Genomic DNA, 12,939 nt, shown 5'->3' with positions numbered 1-12,939 from the left:
ACCCTTTTTTGTGTGCAGTTCTAAGAGTTTGACAAATGCATGTAGTCACGTAACCACCACCACAACTAACATAGAGAACATTTCAATCCCTTTCAAAAATTTCCTTGTGTCCATTTGTGGACAATCCTACTTTCCACCCATATTTTTTGCAGCCATGGATTTGGTTTTAAGTCTATTATGGAATGTCAGTAAAGCTTCTCTGACCTATGAACCCACATCAGGTAATAATGTCTTAGCATCCTATAGCCCTTATATTGATTATATCTATACAGTATATGCAATTGATTAAAAATTGTGCAATGTTCATCTCTTCTGCTAGACTTCTGCAAGCATGTCTGAGGGAAGATGTTGTCTGGCCAGTTCATTACTGTATTCTCAGCAGTACCAGCAAGTAAATGCTCAACAAAAATTTAATGAATGACTGAATGAGTGCCTCACTGACTCTAGGTCTAGGTAGAGTGCTCTACGTCACCATTGACTCAGCAAAAGCAATTTGATATTCAGTGGCATCAAATCTATCATATTGTGAAGTACCCAGAGATGATATTATTTAAACATTCCTGAAGAACATGTGTAAAGTTTTGAAGTTATATTGGGTCTGAATATTAGCAATCAGAACCATGCTAGGCAATCCCAGATGCATGATCAGTATATTCAATTAATTAAAAATGAGATGGAAAAAAATAATCATTTAACACCATCTTTTGTCATTGTTTTAGCCTACCACATATTTAAAGCTGTTTATTTCATAATTTGTACACACATATGTTTTGCAGAAGATCTGACATGATAGTGATGCTTAAGAGCAAGATCATAAAGTCCTCAAAATCAAGCTTATTTTCGATGTGCTCATCAAGTTCAGAAAGGATCTCTCTGTATTGTGGCTTGGTTTCTTGTCCCTGTGAAAATAAAGAAGAATAAGTAAACACCTAATTTATTATATAGAACTTAGGTTTACAGATAATAAACAATAATGAGTATGGCTAATTTTTAAGAGAAAAAGGTTTATTTGTGTCACAATTCTTTTTTTTTTTTTAAGACAGAGTCTTGCTCTGTTGCCCAGGCTGGAGTGCTGTGGCATCAGGCTAGATCACAGCAACCTCAAACTCCTGGGCTCAAGCAATCCTTCTGCCTCAGCCTCCAAAGTAGCTGGGACTACAGGCACATGCCACCACACCTGGCTAATTTTTCTATTTTTAGTAGAGAAGGAGGCTCACTCTTGCTCAGGCTGGTTTCAAACTCGTGACCTCAAGAGATCCTCCTCCCCCGGGGCTCCCAGAGTGCTAGGATTACAGGCGTGAGCCACTGTGCCTGGCCTGTCTCATAATTCTGATGGCTGAAAAGTTCAAGATTGGGTATCTGCATCTGGTGAGGGCCTTACACTACTTCCACTCATGGGGGAAGGTGAAGGGAGCCAGCATGTGCAGAGATCACATGGCAAGAGAAGAAGCAAGAGGGGAGGGGAGATACCTGCCTCTTTTTAACAATCAGCTCTCGTGAGAACTAACAGAGCAAGAACTCACTGTCCCCCAAGGGAGGGTATCAATCTATTCATGAGATATCAAACCCCATGACCCAAACACCTCCAATTAAGCCCCACTTCCACCACTGGGAATCAAATTTTAACATGAGGTTTGGAGGGGACAAACATCCAAACCATAGGAAATAATAAACATATTATTAACGACAATACCCTGTCAAGTTGCCACCAGTGCTACCAGTCAAGCATTGTGTTAAATCTTTTCATGGGTTATCTCATTTAATCTTCACAGTGACCTTATTGAATATGTTCTATGATTATCCTCATTCTATGGATGCAGTATCAGAGACTAGTGAGAAGTAAGTAACTTGCCACAAGCCAGCAGCTTTGAGTGTGCAGCCAGGATTTTGTAGCCTTGTCTAGCTGATTCTGGAGCCAATGCTCTTAACTGCTAAGCTATCCTGCCTTTCTTTGAATACAGATATTGTTATGTTTTCAGATTTTCAAAATATAATCCTTTTGTTAGGGAAGGTATCCATTATGTGTTTATCACTTGAGCCTTAAGATTATCCAGATATATAGAATAAAATTTGCTAAAAGAAAATATGTGCTTTGGAATATTGTTCAGCATTTAGTTTGATCATAAATAAAATCCAAGTTCATAGTCCTTATAAACAGATTGAAGGAAAACATCTGAATAGTATATAAATGGAGAGTTTTTTTGGTTTCAAACTACAGCTTGTGGAATGTCTTCCCCAGTGACATTAAAAGTGCTAAAGTCATTTGATTCACTATTATACTGAACTATGTTTGCATTTAGTTCAACCCTAAAAGCTCACCCATGTGCTAGGTGTCAAAAAACCATCACAGCCATAACTTAGGCACTTTTGGTATGATGGGAAATTCCTCTTAGAGGCTTAGACCCATTCTGGTTTCTCTAGGCTGGTTCTTCTAGAAAAGTCATCCTATCAGTGGGGGCCAAGGGAGCTCTCCATCCTCTCCCTCCAAGACAGCTGAATGCTATCTGGAAAGAGTTAGAGTCCAAGATAGAAATAGGACCACCTTCATAGCAGAATGATACACTGTTTGCTCAAAGGTCCAAGTTGGGTGTAGGTCTTCCTTCTCTCTCTTTTCTGCATATTGTAAGAGCAGAGAGTTGACTGAGGTCTAGTCCTCCTGGGGTGTGACCTACCATCTTGTTTTTGCATCTTGTTAGCAGAGCCTTTTGGTGCTTGGTTTTATTCTATCTGACTGGCTATAGGGTGATAAGATCCCAAAAATTACGTTTAGGCTTATGGGAAAGAAGATGTTCCTCTTAGAATTCAGGCCTTAGCCAAAAGGACCAGTTCAGTTTGCCCTGGGAATTTAGGAGAAAGCCCAGTTGGGAATGAAGTGGGCTTCTGCCACCTTTTGGCCTTGACTCATGTGCACGCACCTGCCTTCGGGAATCTCACGCAGTGGAGTAGTTGGGCCGAGGCAGCGTTCTGACAGGCATTACCATGCATGTTTGCTGAGTGCAGGTAAACTATCACCACTGATACAGAGAATGCCCCAGGATGAACTGTCTCCTTGAGTCCATGAAATAAGGCTCTGCTCTCTGCCTCTCTTCTCGGGCACAGGGCAGGATTACCCTGAGGCTTGTGTGTGTCTGCTGCTGGAGAGATCACAATATTGGCTGCCTTTCTTGGGCTTAGTTAGCCTCCCCTGAGGGACATGAGGCTGAAGGTGTCTTTCCTAATGACTTTGGTTTTAATTATTTTTCCTCTGGTGTTTTTGGAGGATTTATAAGTTACATCAAGATGATACATCCACTAGATCTTCATTTTCATATTTGTTAAAAGCTTACTGAGGATTTTCCAGGCCATGAGGTAATGAGCCCTTTTTCTCTTTGGTATATGTCATTTCTTTTGGCCTCAGATGCAGGCAAATGTTATAGGATTTATTCACCCACCTGTTCTTTAAATAGTCCCCAAAACTTTTTATCTCTTGTTAAATTCTGACTGATATTTCTGCCTGGAAAAAAATAGCTTTTCTTAAAAAATATTTCAGGAGTAATACATGTTGAATATAGAACATTAAAAAAAAAAAAACTAAAAAGGAAGAATGTGAACATAACCCTTTATCCCATTACCCAAAGATAGCTACCTTTATTAACATTTCTTTCCAATCATTTTTCTGTGTATCACACTATATTCTCTCTCTCTCTCTCTCTCTTATTTTTACAATAATCATTGACTCACAGGAAGTTGTACCCTTGACTCAGCTCTCCCCAGGGAGTGACATCTTATATAACTGTAGTACACTAAAACCATATATATATGCCATAGCATATATGTATATAGAATACCATCTTTTTAATATCTCAGAACACACATAAAAGCTTAGAGACTGCCTCTGTGTTTTTTCTTGCTCTACCTACCAATAAATATGGGTGGTTTAGCCTAGTATGAGGCCCTCTTTTCTTCTTGCACATTTTCCCTAAGCCAGTACTTCCCAAAGCATCAACACTGCTGGTAGAATGTAAATGTAATTTTAGGTGATACGAGAATAAATATTAAATGAGAATTACTAGTCATCTATTTTTCATTATCATCTTCCACTTTTATATTTAGCATAGTGATAAAGTGCCCTTACAAAAATTTATTTAGGTATAGAGAAACGTAAAGAAAAAGTTCAAAGTAAACGATAATACAGTCTGTAGGCAGATGTGGGAAAAAGACTGAAGATGATGTTGGAATGACTGAAGTTTGAGAAATATACCTCTAGGTGCTTTAGGTGACTCTGTTTAAGTCAGTGATGTTTATGTACGCTCAACTCTCATTTCTGTAATTTGAACAAAGATCTCTATTCTCACCTCCCAACTCATATATCCTGTTGCTGCTTGAGTTTCTTCACTTGAATAGTTCACAGACATCTTGAAATGGACACATCCTAATGGACCTCCCCACCTCTGCCAACCCCCACCACACCTCAGATCTGCTTCTTTTACAATCTTTCTCTTCTCTGGGAAGGGGACCAGAGAAACTGGGGTGTCAGCATTTGCTCTCCTGTCCACCAACTCGCACAGCCAGTCCATTTTCAGATCCTGTTCATTCCACCTTCCTGAGGTCTCTCATCTTTGTCTGTTTCCCTCCTTCTTCACCATTCTAATCCAAGCCATCATCATGTTTTGCTTGGATTGCTTCCCCAAGGAGACTCCCTTCCTTCCTAACTGTCTCCACCTCCACCCCAGTTTGTGCTGTGGGCAGCAGCTGGTGTAATTTCTTAGACCTGAACTTAGAAACCATTCCTGCTTCCTCCTGCCCTCAGGCTATGCCTCTGTAAGATTTGTCTTCTCCCCTCCCCAGCTTCCTCCCCCACTGCTTCTTACCTCCACTGCCCACCAACCACATACTGGCCTTCCCTCTGATCTTCAACCTGCCTCAGGGCCTTTGCATAAGCAATTCCCTCTGCTTGGAATGTCATCTTCTCACCCCCCCATACTGAGCTAAGCCTGCTCACTTTTCAGATCTCAGCAGTATTTTAATTTTCCACGAGCCCTTCTTTGATCAAGTGCCCCAAGCTGGTTCCTCTGTTTTACTTTCCTACTGGGTGCCCTAGTCTTTCACATCCTTTGAGCATTTCTGATTACTTTTTGAGCATATTCCTTTACTCTGCGGGATTGCTAGCTTGTTCACTGTATTAACTCCAGTGCCCAGGTCGCTGCCTGGGATGAGGCAGGTTCTCAATAAACATTTGTGGAGTGAAACATCATGATGGGGCCCCAGAGCTGGTGTCAGCCAGGATGGTGGGGCCTCTATTTATTCCTGCATATTAGCTCTCTCACCTCTGTGAAATTCCTGAATTGCGTCTGCAGCAGAGTTTTGGCAGTAGGTTTTCCAAGTTTACCATCAGGGTCAGAAGAGTTTCTAAAAATCAAGGCGGTGGTGGCAATGGCTTTTTCCAGATCGGAGCCCTTCCGCAGAGCTATGAGAGAAGAAATGTGCAGCAAGGCAGCCCAGATTAGAAACCACCCTTCCCCAGACACAGGGCTGTATCTTCCAAGGGACCTGTGGGAACAGGTTTGGAAGGTGTATGTCAGCGTGACCCTGTCCTTGGGCCTGTGGCTCCCGAGCTGGGAGTGGTAGAATTAGCAGATAACGCCTCACCTCTCTAAGCTTTGGTTTTCTGATCTATCATTTCTTTCGGTTATTCAACAAAATATTTATGGAGCACCTGCTGCATGCTAGGCTTAGTCCTTGGCATTAAGGATCCCTCACTAAAGAAAACAAAATCCTGTTCTTGTGGAATTTATATTATAATTCAGACACAGCATCGCTTCACATCAGTATGATAAAGAAGAATGACATTCAGGACGAGCTCTTTGATCTAATGACAGATAAGGGCTGCCTTTGACTTGCAGCCTCAGAGTGATCTCCCTGCTGGTTTCTCTCGGCTCAGCTCCTTGAAAAGGCAGTGCCAATTCATTCCTTTCCAGTGTGTTCTAGTGAGCACAGAGAAATGCACAAGGTACCAAGAAGAAAATTCTTTTGCTCTGTGTTCTCTTGGTCACCAACATAACCCTAGTAAAGAACTCATCTTACTTTACAGTTATCACATTTAACTGCCTTTCTCCCCAACTAGAAAGCAATCTCCATGAGGAAGATTGTCACTGTATTTTCAGTGACCAGCACAAATGTCTGCTAATAAATGCTATTGAATGAATGAATGAATGAATGAATAAGAAGGAAAGAAGAAATCTCACAGCTTTCAGTCCAGGTAATGCACAAAAATTATAGCTTCAAAGAATGATGTTCAGTTGGAATAATGTGATTTTTGTATTGAGCACTTACTATGTACCTGATATTTGCCTAAGGGACTCAGCATACAGAGGGGACAAAACCAGATGGGATCTCTGGCCTCATATATCTTACAATCTAGTGGAGAAATAAATAATAGTCAAGAGTATATGTGTGTGCATACATATGTTAATATATTTGTTTTAGATATATTTGATAATTACTTGTCCATGTACATACATAATATACATATTTGCAACTTGTGTTATAGGAAGCAAAGGAGGTTCAGCAACTGGAAAAAAATTCCAGAGTGGGTCTGGGAGGAAAACTACTTAGATAGGTTGTCTGGAAGGCCTCTGGAAGTAGATTAGCATTTCAGCTAAGATGAGCAGGGTGAGAAGAAGCCAGCCATGCGAAAGGTGGGATTAGGGCTTTGCTGAGGGTTCCAGGTTCAGGAAGCTGGCTGCGTGTGCAAAGGCTGAGATTAGAAGGAGACTGGCGTGCTGGAGGAGCGGAAAGAAGACAGTTATGGTTGGAGTCTGGGAGGTGGAAGAGTGTTTGATCTGCAAAGTAGGCAGGCGCTAGATCATGCAGGGCTTATAGGCCATGCAAAGGAATAAGGATTTTCTTCAAAGTGGAAAGAGAAGGCATTGAAAGGTTTTAAGCATCTATTTTTCAATTAAAATGAGGCAGAGGGACAAGAGTTAAGACGAATGGGTGAAGGGAGGGAGTGTGTGGGGCAGTCTCAGTTTTGACTGCATCTCTGAGTAGGGCCCAGGCTATATTTGGGTGGAATAAAGGTCGCATTGCTAAGAAGTGACAAAGTGAGGATTTGAAAGTCTGTTTGACTTCAGAGCCCATAGAAAGATAGGCCACTTAGGAACATCTCCTTGCTTCCCGATGGTGGTTGTGGAATCTGGACATTTTTCAACCCTCTGCTGAAGTTTAGGTCTGATTACACTCTGAGTGGGAATTCCATCTGGACAAGCCAACCTCTCATTCTTGTCCTCCATCTCTTTTAAAAAACAGCATGCATTTACCCCTTGACTATAAAATAGCATATGTTCCTGGCAAAAACAGCACTAAAAATATTAAAAATAAAAGATAACGAGGAGCTTTGGCTATCCTACCAGCGCTGATGGTATTTTGTGAGACTCTTTAGTTTCTTGTTTTTATGGTTGGGTTCTTCCCTTAATAAACCCAGCAGGTTGCCTCCAAATTCCTTCCCTCTCTGACTCGCAGAGTTGTAAACTAGCATGTGAAAGCATATTGCCAGGGCTGAGCGCAATTCAAAACGCAAGGCATTGCTGTTTCTCTTTGGGCATTTTTCATTGGCCCTCTTGCCTCTGGAATGGGGGTGCAGGGGAGGGCATCAAGCCACGTTGCCCTTCCCTAGCTCACAGCTTACACTTTAATAATATTGACCTGTGTGCAGTTCCACACACACTCTACGCATCCAACAAGTATTTATCGGCAAGTCTTTATTGCCAGGCCTTGTGTTAGTTCTGGGTACAGAGCAGTAAGCGGCATCAGAAACAATCTCTGACTTCTTGGAACTTGTGTTCTGGGGGACAGTCATAAAGAACAATTACGCAGCTCCTACTGTGCACCCCAGCTGTGCCTCAGTGGGATGAATGGATGTGATTCAACTCATTAAATTCATATGTCGGCCCTAGGAGGTAAGTCCTAATAGCATCCTCACCTTTGAAATGAAGAAACTGAGGCACAGAGAGGTCAAATAGCTTGTCTAAGATCACACAACCAGTCTGGTTCCAAACCACAGCACACACTGCCTCTAGGTGTTGCCTTTTCAGGCAGAGTATTCTGTAGGACTCTTTCCCGAACCCGGCGACGAGGCTACACGTCCCTCCTTTGTGCTTCTGTAGTTCCCTAGCACAACCTTTCATAACCCTCACACTTAAACATGTTTTTCTGTCCAAATTATCTTCTGGATCAGTGCTGCCCAAAAGAAATATAATGTGAGCCATGACGATAATTTTAAATTTTCTGGTAGCCACATTAAAAAAGGAAAAAGAAACAGGTGAAATTAATTTTAATAATAATTTATTTAACCCAACATGTTGTTTAACCCAATATGTTAAAAAATTGTCATATTAACATGTAATCAAGGTAGTCAGTCAACTTATTGAGATATTTTACACTTTTTTTCCTACTAAGTCTCTTAAGTCTTATTCATCTCAATTCCAATTACCCAGATTTCAAGTGCTGGGTAGATATGTGGCTGGCAGCCACCATCTTGGGCCAGCACATTGGACAGTATGTTCCCTGAGGACAGTATGTTCCCTGAGGACAGTCACTACATCTTATTTATTATATCTGTGCATTCATGCCCAGGCCCTGGAGTGTTGTGGGCCTCAGTATACGTGTGTTGAACCGAGCTAACTTGAACTTCAGAACAATTCTCTGCCTCTTCCTCCTTACCTGCCCTGGAACACTAAACCTTAAGCACTTGATTTAGGGAGTTCTAATACTTTAGTGTTGTAGAAACTCCATTCTCAAAACAGCAAGCTATCAGATTCACCTCATTTTAGAACTTTTCCTCATATCAGTTATTTTTGTGGATGAAGAATTAAAAAACTACAGAAGAGAAGTTGTTAGTAGTTAATACATGGCAGAGCTAAAAACTAGGTCCCTGCTCTCCACTCTTTAGGCCAGTAATTTTCCCAATACTTCAGTACTTCTCGAACTTTCCCACTGCAAAACTACCCTGAGTGTTGGAGACAAAGATGTGCTCGCATCACATCCCCACTTCCCATCAGATCAAGGGCGTCAGGCCAAGCAGTCAGCAGAGAAAATGTGGGTTCGTATTGACTCTCATCCACGTCTGAGTTCAATGAATAACATTTCAGATTGCTCCCCATTGAATAAAATACTTTCTGGGAAGATGGGCCATGTTTATCCTGTGGTTTCTTCAGGCCTGGGAATAAATGCAGCTCAGTGGTCCAACTTAAGGAGTCGATGCCAGGAATGGTTGGTGTGGGGGTGGGAGGTTGGGGCGGCGGGCAGTGGGGGTGATAGAGTTACAAAACCCCCTCAACCTCCCAGAGGGAGAAGTTAGGTTAGAAATGTGATGGAACCATTCTCAAAAGTACCTGAGATTGTGTAACTTGTTGAAACAGAAATCATAGATCTGTTTTGTCGTAATAGTGTGAAAATATTTTTATAAAGAGGGAGATTTATTTAAATACGAATATAAAGCGTCTCTTCTGAAGATACTGGCTGGCCATCTAGGAGGGAAAACAACTGAAAGGCAGTAACATCCAGCTGCGCTTGTTACTCTGCAGACACGTGAAGCTGCACATTTTGGAGTAAGATAATGAACTAAGTATATACTGTGGCAATGTCATAATTTCTAAAGATATTTTACTATACGATTGAATTCCAAGGGCAAATAATTACACACTGGAAGTTGGCCACACTGTAGTTCTCACTCAATCAACCAGGCAGCTGGGGGTTGATTGCATCCTGAGTTTCACTGAACGTTTATGAGTCAGATACTCATGGTCCTGCTCTAGACAGCCCGAAGATGCTGCCCATGGAGGAGCAACTGCATACGGTGAGAAGAACACTGCATTAGGAGTCAGGGGACCCGGGGTCTCAGCTCTGCCTTGCATGGGCTAAGTTTAAGCAAACTAATTCCTACCATGGGACCTCAGTTCCCAAATCTTAAAAACATCATAAATGTTTGATGATTTATCCAAAAGTCCCCTTACATCTCTGGCATCCTTTGATGTCCTATTTTTTTTTTTTAACTCTTGGCATGCCATCACGGTAGAGCAGAAACCCACACATCTCGGTCATCCCATGCCTTACCTTTTATTGAAGCTAGTTGTTTGGATATTGAAACGCTGCCAAAAAAATGAAAGAAACATAATGATTCTGGGAGTTTGAGTATTGATATCAGCATCTAAAGCGAAGCAATACGATGATTTAAAAATTATTTTTTTCCAGTAAATATTGACTGAGCATTCTCTCTACCCAAATCCTTTGTCCCCTTGCCTGACCTACGTAGTAGAGTAGTGCCTGATCCTGGCTGGCCAGCAAGCCCACATGGTCCAGTCTTCCTTGCAGTTATGTGGCCAGGTGAGTAGGTTTCCTCAAATGGAAAAGGAGCAGAAAAGAAGTGAACACCTTCCAGGGAGGCTGCTCCTTGCTCTGTCCCATTTCCAGCTGACTCTGATGGAAATTACCAGGAAGACTTTGGAAGCCATATGTTGAAGATGGGAGGGTCTCCAACAGCCTGTGCCCCTATGTGGCTGCATGGAGTAAAACTGCCACAGACCTGGAACCCCTCATTCTGAACTGCTATGTGAAAAAGAAAAAATAAGTTCTGTAAAAATGCTCAGACTTTGAAGTTTATTTGTTCCAGCAACTTAGCCTACATCCCTAAGAATCTAGGTACTATGCTGAGGGTTGGGGATGCATGAATGAAGGATAGAGACGTGTTCCTGCCCTCGTGGGGTTTCACATCTCGTGCAGAAGCCAGTTATTAAACAGGTAACTCAATAAACTGTAATGGCAGAGGGCGGAGAAGGACTAACCTAGTCTACAGTCAGGGTAACGACCTTTTGCTTGAGCATAATGAGTCAGTAGTGAAGAGGGAAGAGGAGTGTTCTAAGCAGACGGAACCCGTGTGCTGAGGCCTTGCAGTGGGAGAGATCATGGCATGATTGAAGGACCAAAGGAAGTGCAGCTTGGCAGGAGCCTAGAAAAAGAAGGCATCAATGGTGGAAGTTGTGACTGAAGTCAGGGGCCAGGGCCACAGCACGCTGAGCCTTGGAGGCCTTAGGAAGGACTCTAGTTGTTATCCCAAGGGCAATGGGAATTATGTGATCGGTCAGAATTGCATTTGGGGAAATTATTTCACCTGCTATATGAGAAATAGAGTGGAAAGTAGCCCTATTAGAGGTAGGAAGATGAATGTTGCTCCCTTAAAAACAGCAAATCAAAGTTTGCTTGATTTTTTTTTTTTTTTTCAATTTAATTTTACAGAATCAAAGAGTCTAACAGTATATCTTGTTAGATACGGTATGTCCTCATAATGTATACATTATTTCTTGTACAATGATATGAAATAATATGAGAAATATTCATGATAAATTATTAAGTGAACAGTGCAAGTTAAAAACAATAGTTTCATATTTTTCCCCACCCCCCCTTTCCCGAGTCAGCACCTTCAAGTGTTACCACTCCCCAAACGGTGCGCAATGCACTCATTGTGTAGGCATACCCCAATCCCCTCCCCCACCCCCCACCTCAGACTATACTTTCAGGGATCATTTCTATAGTCCGTTGCTTGATTTTTTGACCTCCAAAGGTTGGAGTCATTTTCTAGAAAGCCAATAAGAATAGCAGAACTAGATCGTACCTCTGACAACGTCTTAAAAGGAAGTTTTGGGTTCAAGATCTGGTTTTGGCATTGACTAGGCAAGGGCTCATCAACTTTGGGAGCCTCATTTTTTTCTCACTTATAACATTAGGAAGCTGGACTCTGGGCTACTCAGACCGTCTGTGGTCTTCTTGGTGAGCTCCTCTTGATTTTCTAAAACCTCAGCACCATTATTATCTCCTTCACAGGATGAAGGATGTTTCTTTCACTTTGCACAATGAGCACTTGCAACATGGCTTGTATTATTTTCCATTGCCACAATTGCCTTTCTGTCTCCTCTGTTAGGTCCTTGAGCAGCAGGAACTATGCGGTTTATCTTCATATCCCCTACCCTGGGCCTAGCAGAGAAGCACTTATTAGTCATCTAAAAATGTTTTTTGGAATTAAAGTTGATTTCCTAAATGGAATTACATGAGAAAGAACATTTTTATCACTATTAGACCTAATTTTATACATTTGAATAATATGAAACAATTCGTCCCTGTCACGAATGATTTGAAAGGATATGCTATGCAGTTAAAATCATTACCAGTTTTGATTTACAAATGTTTCTCAAGAGGCGATCAAAGACGCTGTGTTAATCACATCATCTTTTCAGTTTGCAGTCAAAGCTGCAAGTTTGTCCTCTTTGTTTTTCCAATTCCATTTAAAGCTGGATTGGAGTGGGTCATGGGCACCAAACTGGCAATATCCTGGATGTCAAGCTGTTGACATGACCTCTTTGGAAATACACCTGAAAACATAAATGAACCTCAATAAAGGAGAGCCAAGTGCCACTGACCTTTTGGGCATCTTCCTAGATGCTAAGGCGGATGTTGGGGCTGCAGAAGGATTGGGCTCCCCTTCCGAGTGGAGAGCTTGGTCCTGGGTGCTGTGTGTACAGCCACCCATGCTCTGGTCTCCCGTTGTATGTTGGCCCTTCCTAAGCAACAGTCACTTGTCCACTGTTACTATTGTCATTCACTCCATGACAACTACACAATAGCACATCTAGAAAAACTTTTCCCCAATGTCGTATGTTGACATTCAATTATTCATGCATTCAACAATGATTTGCTTACCTACTGTGGGCCAGGCGCCTGTACAAGGTGCTGGGGACATGACTGAGCAAAATCAAAGGCCCTGATCTCGGGGAGTTTAGTGGGAATGACTGATATTAATCAAGTAATGGCCCGAGGAGTCACACCTGTGAACAGTACTAATGCAAGGCGGGTGCCACGAGATGGGCACCAGTCAGGGAGGTCAGTGAGGCCTCAAGATTGGCATCAGTC

General features: G+C 42.0%; 1 protein-coding gene and 1 pseudogene across 1 annotated transcript in view; one reads left to right on the top strand and one right to left on the bottom strand.

The window, feature by feature from the left end:
- SNTN (sentan, cilia apical structure protein) overlaps positions 1 to 12,559 on the bottom strand; it is a 55,231-nt gene extending 42,672 nt beyond the window's left edge. Inside the window, exons 1-4 of the mRNA XM_069472053.1 lie at positions 12,450 to 12,559; positions 10,093 to 10,127; positions 5,307 to 5,446; positions 764 to 899 (exon numbers count right to left, since the gene is read on the bottom strand). Coding sequence (XP_069328154.1) covers positions 764 to 899; positions 5,307 to 5,446; positions 10,093 to 10,127; positions 12,450 to 12,559 — 421 coding nt within the window. The remainder of the gene's footprint in view (positions 1 to 763; positions 900 to 5,306; positions 5,447 to 10,092; positions 10,128 to 12,449) is intronic.
- LOC138388696 (small nucleolar RNA U3) lies at positions 11,537 to 11,697 on the top strand (annotated as a pseudogene).
- Positions 12,560 to 12,939: the final 380 nt, after the last annotated feature.

This window comes from Eulemur rufifrons, chromosome 7 (assembly GCF_041146395.1).
Source record: "Eulemur rufifrons isolate Redbay chromosome 7, OSU_ERuf_1, whole genome shotgun sequence".
Lineage (NCBI taxonomy): Eukaryota > Metazoa > Chordata > Mammalia > Primates > Lemuridae > Eulemur > Eulemur rufifrons.
Note: the sequence above shows the minus strand (reverse complement) of the source record. Positions and strands in the feature narration are given on the sequence as shown.